The sequence below is a fragment of the Stigmatopora argus genome, chromosome 5 (genome assembly GCF_051989625.1).
Source record: "Stigmatopora argus isolate UIUO_Sarg chromosome 5, RoL_Sarg_1.0, whole genome shotgun sequence".
Classification (NCBI taxonomy): domain Eukaryota; kingdom Metazoa; phylum Chordata; class Actinopteri; order Syngnathiformes; family Syngnathidae; genus Stigmatopora; species Stigmatopora argus.
This window is the reverse complement of record NC_135391.1, coordinates 506,121-522,500: the sequence shown is the minus strand read 5'-3', so window position 1 is coordinate 522,500 and position 16,380 is coordinate 506,121. Positions and strand designations below refer to the sequence as shown.

The 16,380-nt window shown below is 43.2% G+C and overlaps 3 protein-coding genes across 9 annotated transcripts in view; 2 read left to right on the top strand and 1 right to left on the bottom strand.

The window, feature by feature from the left end:
* LOC144074848 (uncharacterized) overlaps window positions 1–2,031 on the top strand; it is a 3,884-nt gene extending 1,853 nt beyond the window's left edge. The window contains exon 3 of the mRNA XM_077601490.1: window positions 761–2,031. Coding sequence (XP_077457616.1) covers window positions 761–1,198 — 438 coding nt within the window. The 3' untranslated portion in view covers window positions 1,199–2,031. The remainder of the gene's footprint in view (window positions 1–760) is intronic.
* Window positions 2,032–4,638: 2,607 nt separating this feature from the next.
* On the bottom strand, window positions 4,639–7,096 carry spring1 (SREBF pathway regulator in golgi 1). Of its 2 annotated transcripts, XM_077601486.1 has the most exons (6): window positions 6,534–7,096; window positions 5,828–5,984; window positions 5,599–5,750; window positions 5,206–5,319; window positions 4,958–5,089; window positions 4,639–4,740 (listed from the first exon to the last, which is right to left on the bottom strand). In XM_077601486.1, exons 1-5 carry the CDS (start codon window positions 6,624–6,626, stop codon window positions 5,006–5,008), a joined length of 600 nt encoding a protein of 199 aa, XP_077457612.1. In that variant the 5' UTR covers window positions 6,627–7,096; the 3' UTR covers window positions 4,639–4,740; window positions 4,958–5,005. The 2 variants fall into 2 exon arrangements, with proteins under 2 accessions (XP_077457612.1, XP_077457611.1); XM_077601485.1 differs by lacking the exon at window positions 4,639–4,740 and having other exon boundaries at window positions 4,949–5,089.
* Window positions 6,515–15,860, top strand: rnft2 (ring finger protein, transmembrane 2). Of its 6 annotated transcripts, none has more exons than XM_077601484.1 (11): window positions 6,515–6,739; window positions 7,756–7,833; window positions 8,832–8,890; window positions 9,040–9,376; window positions 10,270–10,346; window positions 10,459–10,559; window positions 10,791–10,944; window positions 13,021–13,170; window positions 14,513–14,578; window positions 15,430–15,531; window positions 15,613–15,860. In XM_077601484.1, the coding sequence occupies exons 2-11, from the start codon at window positions 7,815–7,817 to the stop codon at window positions 15,745–15,747; spliced, it is 1,200 nt and encodes a 399-aa protein (XP_077457610.1). In that variant the 5' UTR covers window positions 6,515–6,739; window positions 7,756–7,814; the 3' UTR covers window positions 15,748–15,860. The 6 variants fall into 6 exon arrangements, with proteins under 6 accessions (XP_077457610.1, XP_077457606.1, XP_077457607.1 ...); XM_077601483.1 differs by lacking the exon at window positions 6,515–6,739 and adding an exon at window positions 7,425–7,664; XM_077601482.1 differs by lacking the exon at window positions 6,515–6,739 and adding an exon at window positions 7,425–7,664 and having other exon boundaries at window positions 8,832–8,952.
* Window positions 15,861–16,380: the final 520 nt, after the last annotated feature.

Below are 16,380 nucleotides of genomic sequence, written 5' to 3'. Positions count from 1 at the left end.
TTCACACAAATGTCCTCACAATAGGACAACGCACGACCACTTGCCAACGAGAAATAGTCTTTAAAGAACGATCGCGGGAGATTCTTTCCTTAGAAAGAATAACAGGAAATACAATAGTTGAGCTTACCCACGTATTGATTGTGGCTAATTGTGGGTTTTATTCTGACAAAGGTTGCCATTGCCTATGGGTGTTTTGTGCACCAGTATACTGCATTACCCAGAAAGCCCTCTTTTTGCCCGCGCGTTGTGCGTTTCCTGGTCGTATGAGAAACTCGTCTGAATTAATTAGTTCCGTGCTCGTAGATATTGTTATACACGAAAGATATGCAAAAAAAAATGCCATGGCCACCTGGCTTGGTCGCATCAGGAAATTTTGACCGCATCACGGGCGAATTATTCGATCGAAATTTCCGCCGTAAGACGAGCATTTTGTATGACGAGCGGTCGTATGACAAGGTACCACTGTATTGGAAAATTGGTGTCAATGCGTAACCGTCACCGATTGATCCTTATTAGAGGTAAGATCTTGAACCCGAATCTGACCCCAACTAAAATGTCAATCATGACTTTGTGTTCGGGTCAATTTAGGGCGAGTTTCTCTCGCTGAAAAAAAATAAACACACAAATAAAATAGGACATTTTAGCTTTGCTTTGGGCTCGGTCCTGCAAATCAAGTTTCGCCGAGTCTCAAGCCGGGTTGGATTTTTTTTCAGTCCGATTTAACCTCTAATCCTCATCCATTTCCCGCCCCCGCCCGCAGAACGCCTACCACGGGTTCGAGTACCGGACTCCACATGTTCCGGAACAGGCGGCGGCGGCGAATGGCTCCGAGCCGTCGGAGCTCCTGGCGGACGCGTACGCCAGCAGCGTCTCCTTCAATCGTTCGCTGACCAAGGTCAAGGAGTACCAGATCCTAGAGTGGGACAACCCCAAGAGCGTGGGCAAACACCTGAACCAGGTCACAAGCAACCTCCAGAGCCAAAGCACTCTCCTGGGAGACTTGATCCGCCTGGCCTACCCGGCGAAGCCCGTCCGCAGCACGCCCTCGCCCCCTCACTACTTCCATGATCACAGTTTCGCCAAGAAGGAATTTGGCTGGGAGCAAATCGTGGGCCTGGGGGACTGGCTCCCCGGCGTCTACGGGTTGCTGACGGCCGGCCCCGGGCCTTGCGACCGTTCCACGGAGGACCGGCGCTGAGCCCGTTGGCCGGAGGACTGTGGAAGGACCTCCCGAAACCCTCGGCCCCTCCCTCGCGTTTACCAAAGAACCGCCAAGACTACTTGAGCCATCCTCTCTAAAAGTGGAATCCAAATAAGCCCCTCCCCCGTGGTGGATTTTGGGGGGGGCTTGGACCTGGGATGGCCCACCAGCTGTTTTTTTTTTTTTTATCTCCCTCTCTCTTGACACACCTCACGAACCATCGTGGTGATTTTATTCGGGTGTGTCGGAGGAGGAGGAGGAGGAGGAGGAAGACGAAGAAAAGTGAAGGGCCTCCAGGATCCCCGTTGTCGACTTAGGAGCGGAAATATTTGTCACCGCTGTTCCCTTCCAGCAGAGGGCGCCGATCTCCAAACACATTGTCGCCATTTGGGATTTTAGCGGATAGCAGCGTTAGCAGAAGATTTGGCCAACCGGGGAAAAATCAGGGTGTTTTGGACGGACCCCCCCACCCCGGGACTCCTTTTCTCCGCCGTTCCGGGTTCGTCCCAAGTCCTTTTTTAGCACAAGAAGTGGGCCAAACCCCGGAGTATCGAGGCCGACCCTCATCGTCCAGAAGTTTAGCCAATTTTGTCACGTTTTGCACTTTCCTCTCTTGAGGTCACTGGTCTTTATTAGCGTTAAATAACGTTCTATGTTAAAGCTGTATTTTTTTTTTGTAAATTAAAGTGCCTTGTTTATAAATCTTTCTAAACAATGTTGTTATTGCTTTTGGAGAATTTAAGGGGGAAAAATCTAAGAAGAGAATTTTATCCTGGACTTTGTAGCATTGATTTAATATTAAAGGCCGTTTAGACGGATATCAAACAAAATCAGGATTGAAATCAGTTTCTACACGAGAGAAACCACCAGTAAGTATACATTGTAATATTCCTATTTTCTTCTAAACCTTTGGTGACACTTCATTTCATATGAAAAACTCTTAACTACCAAATGGCTTTTTTATGATGAATCTTCAAAAAATTAATAAGATGATTACTCTGATGAGCGCTTATTGGGGGACCCTTATTTTGGGGGCATTCCCCAAGTCACTTCCTTTTCCGTAGTAGTCTTCCAAAAGCAACGGTTAGTGAGCTGCAAATGCCCCCCAAGTTCACAGGAATTGAAATGAGAAGGAAGTGGCCAAAAACCAACCGAAAATGACGCACGCCTTTGACATCCAACCTGTTTCAGGTGGGAGGGATGGCAGCAAAAGGTTACAGACACTCCCCTACTTACGAACGAGTTAGGTTCCGAGCGATTGTTCATAAGTTGAATTTGTTCGCAAGTTGCTCAGTGCTATATTTTGTATTATAATTTATGTTTAAGGCCTATATAAGTATATTGAAGGTTTATATAAGTGCATTTGTATATTTAAGGCTTCTATAAGTAACCACTGAAAAAAACATTTATTAAAATGTGTTGGAATTATTGTAAATAAGTTATCCTGCTTCTGGGTTAGTGTGAAAATGCTTTGTGTGTGACAGAGCTTCCAAATGATGGGAAGAAGAAGAAGAAGAAGAAGAAGAAGAAGAAGAAGAAGAAGAAGAAGAAGAAGAAGAAGAAGAAGAAGAAGAAGAAGAAGAAGAAGAAGAAGGATGTTACCATGGCATCACTTCCATGGTGGATTTTCTCATTGTGTCGTATTTGGACAGTAAGGTAATTTTACTTGTACTTGTGTGACTCATTATGAAGTAATACAACAATGTCTGAGACTAACCTTTGATGGGGAAAAATGCATTTGTATTTGACATACGCTGGAAGCACGGCGGCAGACAAAAAGGCCATGCAGAAAGTGATTAACACTGCCCAGAGGATTGTCGGCTGCTCTCTGCCCTCACTGGAAGACATTGCCAGCCCTCGTTAGCTCAGCAGAGCCAGGAACATCATAGGGGACCCATACCACCCTGGTCACAATCTGTTCCAGCTGCTGCCCTCTGGCAGACGCTATAGGTCCCACAAAGTACGGACAAATAGGCTTAAGGACAGTTTTTTCCCCACATCCATCAGAACTCTAAATTTGCGGTAACACAACACACATTCCCTTCTGAGGTCATATGAAAAGATGTTTGGGTGGTGATCTGCCTCCTACTAGCTAATTGAAGGTAAGTGAAAGACAGTGAGAGGTAAGTGACCTGTATCCAAAACAGCAGAATGCCAAATTACAAGTCCGTAACTATCACTTATTTAAGTCTTTTGGCGAGTAAACGCACCTTATGGAGAAGCACTACCAATTTCGTCATACGCAGTTTCTGGGTGTGATGACAAGTAGGCTTTTGTTGTTGATGATGATGACAGGGCCTATGTCCGATTATTATTATTAAACATGGCTTTCCTCTATATCTCTATGTACACAGTATATGTAGTATACAGACGCTCCCCTACTTACGAACATACGACTTACGAACAACGGTACATACGAACATGTCTGCAAATTGCGTTTATGTCGAAAAATGTTCGTAAGTTCGATTTTGTATTTTTTTCCCAGTAGTGCTTCTTTCCGCCGCTAATACCGACGCCTAGCGCTGTGAGGGCTCAGCTCACCCAGCATCTACCTTCTTCTGTCCAATTCGTTGCAATGTGGAAGTGCGTGAACGTATCTCCAGTGCGCCAAGAACCTTTTTCATTTGTATCATTCAATATCTCATGCATCCATTATTGAATATGGTTGGTAAAAAGTGAAAGGCTTTTATTGAGGGAGTTGCAAGGAAGAGGCAAGCCATTTCATTTGAAATGAGTGGCAATAATAACGAAGCTTGATGCGCGTGAGAGTGGTGAGCGTTTCACGGGCATACAACTTGAATCGTTCGACCGTCAGTACCATTTATAAACATAAAGATCGAGCAGCAGGACCCAAATATTGAACGTTGCACAAAGTTTGCAAATCAATTGAACCGCATAATTTCTGATGAAAAAAAAGAAGAAAACTGTCCAATCGTTGTTAGATCGCTTCTTTCGACCAGTTTCTAATACATAAATCTCTCTCTCTCTCTCTATACAGTACTGTACATATTCTCTCCATTTTATTAAATGTTTTTTTCAGTACAAACCATTGCGTGTTACTTATACAAGCCTTAAACATACAAATGCACTTATATAAACCTTCAATATACTTATATAGGCCTTAAACATAAATTATAATACAAAATATAGCACTGAGCAACTTACAAACAAATTCAACTTATGAACAATCGCTCGGAACCTAACTCGTTCGTAAGTAGGGGAGCGTCTGTATTGCAAAAGGACTGGAAATTTACCTGTATTACTTTAGCTCAGACTTTGTTTTGACTTCATCTGAAAGTTTTTTTGTTTCAGTGGTAAATTCATAGGTTTAAAAAACAACAACAAAACGACTTAGATCTGAGATTTCAGTTCAAATTCCAAACTTGTTCTCAAAGGGTCAACGACCTTTTCCTCAAGCACTTTTCTCCTCAACTGCGTTATGCTCCATAACGTAAGCTTTTTCTACGTTTTTTTTCCCGACTGAGGTACCGCAGTTCTGATGTGGGCGTGGCCACTGCCGCCGATGACCGATGAATCGCGAGGTAAGCGACCTGTATCCACAACAGCGGAATGACAAATTACAAGTCCGTAACTTACACTTATTTAGGTCTTTTGCCGACTAAACGTAGCTTATGGAGAAGCACCATCAATTTCGTCACACGCAGTTTCTGCGTGTGATGACAAGTAGGCTTTTTTGTGTTGTGGTAATGACGACATGGCCTATGTCCGATTATTATTATTATTATTATGAATTGCCGCGAATGGGCCGTCTTTGCGCTTTTTGGGGATGGGAAAAAGGTCAGCTCAGATGGGGAAAAGCTCCGGCGGACTCTCCCCGTAGCAGTACTTGGCTTGGGGGTTCCGGTACGTGTTCTCGTGCTGAACGCTCTGCGGGAGCCACAAAGCGTACGTAATTTTTTTTTCCGTCGTTAATCTCGGACATTGTCCAAAAATGTGTGGAGCCAAAGAGGTTTTTTTTTAAATTTTTTCATGGGAGGACGTACCTGTGAAGAGGTGCGACACTTGGCCAGGCACAGCTCAAAGACGTCCTCCACGGCGGTGAACAGATTTTGGAAGCCTTCGGCGGCGCGGTTCAGGAAGCGCTCCAGGAGAGCTTGCTGAAATGAGAGGGAAGGGGATTAGGGATGCCACAAAAATGCAATCTTCCTCCCTGAGGGCTGTGATTGGCTGCACCCACGGTACTCGGATGATTCGCCTAAAGACTTTTCGCCCCCGACGGGGTGAGCGCGCGAATCCCGTTTCGGCGAAACCTCCGTTCGGCCGAATGAACGTTCGGCCGAACGTCCGTTCGGCGACCTGTCCGTCTGTCAAACGTCCGTCGGCGAAACGTCTTTAGGCGAATCATCCGGTCACGGCACCCACGGATAAGACGATACCTTGTCGGGGCGCAGGCAGCAGGACACGCAGTACTCGTAAACGCTGCAGCAGCCGTTGGCCAGGCAGCTTTTGCAGACGTGCTGCCTGCTTCGCGGCGCGTTGACGTTGCAGCAGCTGTTCGCTAGCAAGTCCTTGCGCTCGCACACGTAACCTTGGCCACGAGAAACACGTTGGGCCACGTTGGCGTCGGCTCGGACTCCATTCAAAAGGCATTGCGTGGTCACTCACCCAGCTCGTCGGTGAGCAGCGTCTTGCCCTGGATGGAATTCCGACAACGACCCGTCTGCCGGCTGCTGTTGCCCAGGTTGAAACGCACCTTCCACGGGATGCGACGGTCCGAGTCCCTCACCTCCAGGAGGGCGCGGTCCCGTACGGTCCGCTCTTCCTGCGCGCACAAGGCTCTTTTTTTAGAGGAGCATATTATGGATGCAAATCCACTGCAAAAAGTGCTGGAAAACACTTCATCCTAAAATGGCATTCTAATTTGTCTTCCTTTTTCAGCTGCCTTAGTGCCGGCCTTGACTGAGAATTATTGCACTCGCTAAAAAGCTGAACATGTTCATCAATTCTGGCTGTGATGTCACTAAGAGAACGTGACGTTCCTATTGGTGCATTCGGGACTCGGCTCTCTCACCACCGGTTTCCATATTTTAGCTCAGAGCCATATGCAACCATCAAAAGAGCCACATGTGGCTCCCTAGCCATAGGTTCCCTACCCCTGTCCTAAAGCATTATTTTGGATGAGATATCGACGAAACAGTAAAAAAGCCAGGTTTGCGAGCCAAAATCATTTTATTTAATGAAGCAAACGTTTTATCTGCGGCTGTTTATCATTTTTTGAAGGGTCTATGTTTGGATTTTGCCATGTTTCATGTCTGATTCCCAGCGGATAGATGCAACAATCCGTCAGGTGAATTGGGAGTGGAACCCTCACCTGCTTGAGCGTGCTGGTGAGAAAGTAGATGAGCGAGAGTCCGAAGACCACTCCCAGGACCCAGCGCTTCCTCAGGAGCCGCCGGAGTGCCATCGTGGCATGATTTGCTGCTCAAACAAAAATACCACCGGCTCCTGTCCTGAATTTGGCCACTCTTGGATGTGCGCTGCTAAAGCTAGTTAGCTCCCGAAATGACGCACGCAACGGTGAGTTTTTACAACCAAAGCGTCAACCACATTATCTTGAACGAATGAAGCTATTTTACATGATTTAGTATCACCAATCATGCGATAAAAGCGATACTAAACGCTGACTCGTTGCTCTGCTCTGTTAGCTTGATAGCTTGACTTGACATCAGAAGCTGTCACAAAATTGGCTAAGTCGTTAGGAACCATGCATGGAATGTCACTTTTGGGAAAGAAGTGGGAAAAAGATTTAAGAAAAAAAAAACCGGGTACAAGGCAAATCTCAGTTGTTTTTGACAAAATAATAAGAGGTCGTGTACTGTAAATACAGTACACCGGCGGAATCAAAGCTTTGTTGACTCCACAACCCGGAAGTGACGGCACCATAAATCTCGGATGCGATTGGTCGATAAGCGAAGTCAGACATTGAAAAAATAAAGATGTTGCTAACAATTCTTTATTTCCAAACTGCACATAAATCAAATCTTGATTTACAAACTCCACTGAAATGCTTAATGAATGCAATTTTAATTTTGCTGAGTAACTTCTAGAAAATGTGTCGTTTATTGTTTTGTAAATACGTACTGACAATCTTCGATAAAATAATATACATGTCTAGATGTAAAATGCGAGCTATGGGGCCAAACGGGGGGCCGTTGTCACTTGTCGGCCATTTTGTAATATTAAACTTATTAGAGCTGGCACAAGCCACCCATCTAGTGCTATATATGGTATCTCTTTGTGTTTATCCACCTGCGTTGACAAAACCTAAAAGCGGCGCGAACGTAAATACAATGCGATTGGTCGATAAGGGACACACAACGTTAAAAGGTTATTGGCTGAAAAAAACTGCAACTGCCTAGCATTCTTACCAGCCTTTTAGCATTCCATTCGCCTCAAAATATCAATAAAATTGAGCCAAGGAGCCTTCATGGAGCACGCTGAGGTACATTTTTACATTAAAATCCTTGAAACGTATTGTTATTGAATGTCGTAAACGTGAACTTATCCTCGTGTGGGCCCGTCTGTCTCCTCAGGTTAGCTTCATGTGTTGAGGAGCGTCGTGCCATGCAGAGAAGACACAGTAGCAACACGGATGGCATGCCCCCAGAAAGGTCAGCAAAGATGCCTTTTTTTGCCCTCGACTGTCGTTGTAGCACACTGGAGATGTGGAAACTCCCCGAGACTGGTCTTGTTTTGGGGGCTCTGTCTTACGTATAAGGTTTCAAATGCGGTAAATAATGAATGACTTGTATGCCTATTGTTTACCTACTGATGCAAATGTGTGGCTTGAGGCTACATGGGCCTTGTTCAGATTTTCTTTCGCCAATCCATATTGAAACTAGACGGCTGTAGTCTAAAGACTCACAAAGCACAGAAATCCATTTTTTTGCTAAACGGATTGAAACCACTGAGGTTTCATAACAGATGTCGACACAATGCTTCCCAGTCTGAAGTCCTCAGATGGATTTTACTGTCCGTGACACCGACGCATGAAGGTGACGCCCGCGTCGCCACGGAAACTTATCAGACAGTCAATAATGTGGCCCAGTCTGAACCGTGTGCGGTCGATTGGTCGCCGGTCTTTTGGTCGCCGTCTTTTGGTCGCCGTCTTTTGGTCGCCAGTCTTTTGGTCGCCGGTCTTTTGGTCGCTCCGACCGCGACAACGGGCGACCAAAAGACCGGCGACCAAAACAAGGTAAAACAAGACGGTCTACGCATGAATAAAAGCCAACAATGGCCATGAGCAGTTTCACTGAGCCGACGTGTGAGTGTAGAAGTTTGTATGTACATGCGCTGTCCCTTTTAAGAAGCCACGTCCGTCAGGGTCTTAACAAGTTCTCCAACAAAACATAATAAAAGTACGGGAAATTTGGACCTTTTCTTTAGCCTAATAATTAATAGGGCATTAAGTATGACTAAATAATAATTTGCAGTTTGTATTTGGGGAATTTGAGCAACGATGCAACGATTTAAATGGTAATTATCACTTCCCTTCCGGGCGACCAATCGACCGTGTACCGTCTGAACAGGCCCAGATCCGATTTGGACACTCGCTAATGGGCTGGCCTAAAACGTTTCTGAATATACCACGTTCCATTTTCCCGTTCAGGAGCCGAAGCCAAACTGTGGGATCGGAGAGCAGTCCGGACGAAGGCGGCGGCGGTGGCGGTGCGTTCGATTGCTTGAAAGCCGAGTCGCCCACGTCGCCCCAGCAGATCTTTTCGGGGCTGGTGGGCGTCCCGTCCGGCGCCGTCTCTTCCGCCCAGTTCCAGGCGGCGACCTTAGTGCTGGGCTCGCACCCGGATGTCTTCATCCAGATGACGGCGCTGTCCCGGGAAGAAGGCGGCCTCCGTCGCCCCGAGGGCGGAGCCTTCCTGCCCCGTCCGCCCCACCTACAGCACTTCCGCCAACCGCCGCCGCCGCAGCACAGGACCGCCTCGCTTCTCCAGCAGGCGGCGGTGGCGGCGGCTGCGGCCGGCTCGGAGAGGCATCATCACGGCCCCAGGGACGAGGGGGCGGCGGCGGCGTCTCAGGAAGAGCCGTCCTCCCCGGCCCCCGCCCTCTCCGAGCTGAAGGCGCTGGTCTCGTGGCTGCAGAGGGGCTTCCCCTTCATCCTCATCCTATTGGCCAAAATCTGCTTCCAGCATAAGCTCGGTACGTTCAAACCACATTTGCTCTAAAAGAAGTCAAATATCATTTGGATTGGTCCTAATCGTCAGGGTTTTTCAAGAGTTTATAGGCTTTTTACCCTAACTCACAGGTGTCAAAGTGGCGGCCCGGGGGCCAAATCTGGCCCACCGCATCATTTTGTGTGGCCCGGGAAAGTCAATCATGAGTGCCAACTTTCTGTTTTAGGATCAAATTCAAATGAAGAGTATAGATGTATATTAAATTTCCTGATTTTTTTCCCCCCTTTTAAATCAATCATTGTCATTTTTTAATCCATTTTTTTCAGTTTTTAGTTCAAAAATCATTTTGTAAAATCTAAAAATATATATTTAAAAAAGCTAAAATAAACATTGTTTTAGATCTATAAAAAACTGAATATTCAGGGATTTTAATCAATTTATTAAAAAAAAAATCTAAATTTATCTAAAATGGTCATTTTTTGATCCATTTTTTCTGTGTTTTTAGTTCAAAAATCATTTTGTAAAATCTAAAAATATATTTTAAAAAGCTAAAATAAACATTGTTTTAGATCTATAAAAACGGAATATTCAGGGATTTTAATCCAGGTCTTTTAATCCATTTATTTAAAAAAATCTAAATATTCTATCTAAAATAGTACGGCCCACATAAAATCGAGTTGAAGTTAATGGGGCCCGCGAACCAACCCGAGTCTGACACCGTTGCCCTAACTGTAGGAAAATGGTTTTACTCAACAAAGTAGAAAAACTAGACATTTTTTTTTGTTGTGTCGATTTGCACGTTTGGAAGTTGGTGTTCGTTTTGCGCTTGCGTGGGGAACTCTTTGGAAAACATGGGTCCTTTTCCAAGGTCTCCTTGTCACCAAATACAAACCATCTTCCACCTTCCTATGCTTGCAGGTATCGCGCTCGCCGTGGGCATGGCCAGCACCTTTGCTTACGCCAATACCACCTTCAAGCATCAGGTGTCGTTGCGGGTGAGATGCACACTTTTTCAAATATTTGTCAGGGTTTTCTTGACATTGGCCCAACTCAACAATGCCTTTATTTTCATCACCTTGAACGTCCGTCCTTGCGTGTGTTTTTTAGGAGGAGCGCTCCATGCTAGTGGCCCTTTGGATCGGCTTCTTCCTCTCCGGGAACGTGGCCTACGTTTACTACGCCTTCCGCCAAGAGGAGCTGCACAACAGGTAGCCAATGTCGTCAGCGCTACCGTTTTCATCACATCATTTAGTTTTTGTTGGTTATCACGTCAGCCATTGTGTGTGTCATTTCTTTTGGCAGAGCTCCCCTCTGGTTTTTGTGTCGTGAGTATTTGATTTTTTTTGTTTTACCCTCTTTTCTCCTCATTTGTCAAGCTTCCACGCGTGTCGTGGTGGCGGTGTGGAAAATGTCCTCTTTTTTTGTTTGTTTGCTTCCAGCCTGATGTTTTCCAGACCCAACCTGAACACGTTTGACTTCTTCGACCTGATGTGGGCGGTGGGCATCAACGACTTTGTCCTCAAGTTCGTCACCATCGGGTTGAAAAGCTTTGTTCTTTTTCTACCTGGCCTCTTTGTGGCTTTCAAATCCAGGGTGAGAATTCACACTCACATTTTTTTCATTCCATCCAAATATGCCAAGGATGAAACATGAGACCACACTTTCAATGTTTTGTTGTTGTATAAAACCTCGTCACTGCCTAAAATTTTCCTCATGAATACATTACAGTGAAAATGATTGTCAATTTCACTTTCCTGAGCTAAAGCTAACTTTTCTCGTGTACTCAAAAATATCAAACATTAGAGCACAGGTGTCAAAGTGGCGACCCGGGGGCCAAATCTGGCCCGCCGCATCATTTTGTGTGGCCCGAGAAAGTCAATCATGAGTACTGACTTTGTTTTTTTCCTGAGCCAAAGCTAACTTTTCTCATGTACTCAAAAATATCAAACATTAGAGCACAGGTGTCAAAGTGGCGGCCCGGGGGCGCAATCTGGCCCGCCGCATCATTTTGTGTGGCCCGGGAAAGTCAGTCATGAGTACCAACTTTCTGTTTTAGGATCAAATTAAAATGATAGCTATAGATGTATATTACATTTCCTTATTTTCCCCCTTTTAAATCAATAATTGTAATTATATAATAATTATATTTTAAAAATTAATATTTTTTTCTTGTTTTTAGTTCAAAAATCATTTTTTAAAATCTAAAAAATATATTTAAAAAAAAAGCTAAAATAAACATTGTTTTAGATCTATAATAAAACTGAATATTCAGGGCCTTTAATCCAGTTCTTTTAATCCATTTATTTAAAAAAATATCTAAATATTATATCTAAAATGGTCCGGCCCACATGAAATCAAGTTGACGTTAAACCAACCCGAGTCTGACACCCTTGCATTAGAGGAATGGTCATTTAAAGCTAAATTCCAATTTGAACTCCTTTTTTTACATGACACATTAGTGCCGTTCCACTAAATAAGACAGAAACGTGAGAAAACACACAAAAAAGAGGAAACTTTGTAGTTTTCCTTTTGCATAACAATGATTGTAGACGAATGACAGTAGAAGTGACGACACCAATTATGATTCACGTTGTAAAAGAGCGGACGTGCTTGGTTTGACATCCCACGAATATTTTTTTCGAGGCTTCCTTAGTTGTGATTTGTGAATGGAACACGGGTGGGAGTATTTTTTGCTGACCTCATTAGGACAGAAAGTCATCCATTATTACTATTATTATTATTTTCCACGGTTCAAAATCCCTCAATAATGCATGACAGCTACGTGCAAAATAAAAATAGAGCAACCCAAAGGCTACTAGCAATTGCAAAATGGCCGATATTCCAAGGCTTAAACCGGCAGAAAAACAAAATAAAAGTGCGCTAAACCCAAAATTCCTATATTTTTACATAAAACATTCATAAATTGAAAAGACAGAAAAGGAGCCACATTTCCCTAGGAATGAGTTAAGGCATTAAAAATGAAATACCGTATTTTCCGGACTATAAGTCGCACTTTTTGTTCGTCATTTGGCGTGGCCTGCGACTGTGCAATTATTATTTTTTCAATGTAACTGCAAACTGTTTATTTTAGGCTTTAGTTATCCCATAAACTGGTAATATGTTAAATTAACAGATTCCTATTTTGTCTGTTGCTCCCTATTTGACTACTACTACTATCATCTTTATTTGAAAACAAATATATATTTTTTAATTTTTTTTAAAATTCACACACCACACACACACACACACACACACACACACACACACAGTTGATCAATGGTAAAAATGACAAAACTTACTCAGTGAAACTCTCCCAAAAGGAAGTCTGAATATACATGTTATGAGCCATATCCATATTTTTAGATCATTTCAGGTTTGCATTCTCTCATGGAAATTTCTCTTTTATTTCTGGGAAATTCCTTCCTGAGAAAAGTATGACTCAAGATTGTTCATGCGAATGTAGCTCAAGCCTCCATTAGCTTGTTCTGCCTTTCCTAATCCAGGCCATGGCGTCCATATTTTTTTGCTTTTTATGGCTAGTGTGACTTTCCTGTGAGATTTTTTTGCTCAAGGGAAAGTATTTTTTTTTAAACATGTTTTTCCGTGTGCCGTTTTCATGATAAAGAAAAGTCGTCTCATACATTTTTGCATTATGATTGACGTTTGAAGGGCAAGTTGTATCTGCTGATCGAAGAGCTGAGTCAGCTGTTTCGCGCTTTGGTTCCCATCCAGCTGTGGTACAAATACATCATGGGCGAAGAACCCTCGGCCAGCTACTTCCTGGGAGCTGCACTCATCATCATCTACAGCCTTTGCAAGGTGCATTTATTTGCTTTTTACATTTCCAATTACAATCGTACCTCTACTTAAAAAATTCATTGGTTCCAGGACTTTTTTCGTAAATTGAATACAGACGCTCCCCTACTTAGGAACATTCGAGTTACGAACAACGGTACATACGAACATGTCTGCAAATTGCGTTTATGTTGAAAAATGTTCGTAAGTTCCATTTTGTATTTTTTTCCGAGTAGTACTTCTTTCCGCCGCTAATACCGACCAACACCTGGCGCTGTGAGCGCTCAGCTCACCCAGCATCTACCTTCTTCTGCCCACTTCGTTGCAATGCGGAAGTGCGTGAACGTATCTCCGGTGCGCAAAGAACCTTTTTCATTTGTATCATGAAATATCTCGTGGATCCATTATTCAATATGGTTGGTGAAAAGCGAAAGGCTTCTATTGAGGGAGGTGCAAGGAAGAGGCAAGCCATTTCATTTGAAACCAAAGTGGCAATAATAATGAAGCTTAATGCGCGTGAGAGTGGTGAGCGTTGCACGGGCATACAACTTGAATCGTTCGACCGTCGGTACCATTTATGAACATAAAGATCGAGCAGCAGGACCCAAATATTGAACGTTGCACAAAGTTTGCAAATCAATTGAATGATGCCATACAGTGCTACCGCATCATTTATGATGAAAAAAAGAAAACTGCAATCATCATTAGATAGCTTCTTTCGGCCAGTTTCTAGTAAATCTCTCTCTCTCTAATGTATATATACAGTACTGTATGTATTCTCTCCATTTTATTATTATTTTTTTTTTCAGTACAAACCAATGCGTGTTACTTATACAAGCCTTAAACATACAAATGCACTTATATAAACCTTCAATATACTTATGTAGGCTTCAATATACTTATATAGGCCTTAAATATAAATTATAATACAAAATATAGCACTGAGTAACTTACAAACAAATTCAACTTCTGAACAATCGCTCGGAACCTAACTCGTTCGTAAGTAGGGGAGCGTCTGTATTGTATGGGCCCTATTCAATGATATTTTCTGCAGGCCGGTAAAAACTAGGTGGCAATTTGGACACACCCGCTCGGACAATTTCCCTTTTTTGGGGTGCATGGTACTGCTTACACGCGGGAATCAAGTTTTGTTGATGCTGCCACCTACAGACTGCGCATGGACAGTACAACACATTAGACGTGTCATGCAACTTGTACACAAAAACGCCACTTTTGTTTTGGTCTAAATGGGGCCTAAATTGTGCCGTGCAACAACTTCAATTAAAAAATGTTACTCTTAGGGCCTTCTCTTATTTTGAAAGGAGGCCGCTCAATTCCTGTTTTTGTGTTTGTGTGTCGTTGGCAGTCGTTCGACATCTGCAGCCGCGCGTCGGCGCTGCGCAAAGCATTGCTCATTCTCTGTCGCTCTCAGGTGAGTAAATTTTAAAAAAAAAAATCAAAATGAACCAAAAAAATTAAGGAATTGCTCAGCCATAACCCTTATTGAAGTTGGTAAGCCTATGTAACAATTTTACTCGCAGCCAATGTTCCCTCTAATTTTTTGTTTGTCTGGGCAGAAAGATAACCTCCCTGAGCACACTGAGTACCAGTGTGAGCAACACCAGTATCACACCTGCCATAAGCAGGTGCATGTCTACTACACATAAATGATTTAGTAATAATAAAATGTAATGATTAATATCTATGAATGAGCGGCCTGGTGGATGAGGGGTTAGCGCGTCGACCTCACAGCTAAAAATATATATAAAAAATTGGGATTTTATTTTGTGCGCTCCATATGATTTGCTGTGCGCATAGAAGACGAGAGTAGTGCGCAATTGCACACCTGTGCATCTTAGAGGGAACATTGCTCGCAGCCCATTGTTAAATATGAGCGTTTGATTTTCTCCAGAAGAGGGAAGATGTGCATTTTGCACCATTTTTTTCATCTTTTGGGGAAAAAAAACAAAATAAAATGTTTTTTTCTCCTATTCTCTTTTCTCCTATTCTCTTGTATAGAAATGCCCTTAAATACATCATGCATATTCACTTCTACCAGGATTATTTTAATCAATCATCAATCAATAGTTTTAGATTAAAGAATGTGGATATTTGGCACAAATATTTATTTTGTGAATAATTGGATTAAGATTTATTAGGTCCAAATTTAATGAGATGTTTTTTTTAATGGGAATATGACATGCAAAAATTCACACTTGAAACAAAGCCAAGTTTTGAATGCATTCGCGAGTTGACTTTTTTTTTTTTGGCAACCGTTCACAGAGTTACGGCACGCGGGCCGGCGGCCAGCAGTGCAGCGAAGCCGGCGACGTCTGCGCCATTTGCCAGGCGGCCTTCCGCGAGCCCGTGCTTCTCTCGTGTCGGGTGAGGGGGGTCAGAGGTCAAAAGAGTTGGGCTCATTTTTGGGATTCCTCTGTTAACTCAGTCTTTGGCTTTCCTCGCTAGCACGTCTTCTGCGAGGAGTGCCTGAGCTCCTGGTTGGACCGGGAGAGAGCGTGCCCGCTGTGTCGCGCCAACGTCGTGGAGAATCTCCGATGCTGGAAGGACGGGACCACCTCGGCTCATTTTCAGATCTACTGACCCCTGAACGGTGACTAAGTACTCCTCTAAACAAAGTCCAAATATTACAAGAAAGATGTATTACAAATCGTGGTGTGACTGCACCAAACAAAAAATAAATAGTCTAAAGTAAATGAGAATAGTGATGCAAAGTTGTGTATTATGCTGTAATGTCATGAAATAGCAAAGTTGTAATACAATGACAAAGGAGATTTGAGAATGATTCGTTAATAAAGTAGCAACAGAAAAAAAATAATATTGCCACAATGTCATGAAAATCCCTTGAAAAAGTCTCAATGAGAAAAGGATTAAAAACGAATTTGCTAAAAAAAATACTTTTATTGCATGCATAGGTTCATGTAAAATACCTACATTGTTTAAAAAAATAAAAACCCTTTGCTGAACTTTAAAAACAAATCAATCATATTTTTGGGGGGGGGCGGGGATTTGGCTAAACTACATTGATGCTAGATGATGTTTAAGAAACAAAAACAATTTAAGATGTCTTTTTATTATTTATGTTCCGATTTTTTGCGATCATGTCCCCCGTCGGACACTTAATAACGAAGGACTCGTGTTTTATTTCAAATTACACTTACACCGTACGACGCTTTGTGTTGACGCACATATGTGCGTTTTTTTTTAAAAAAAGTT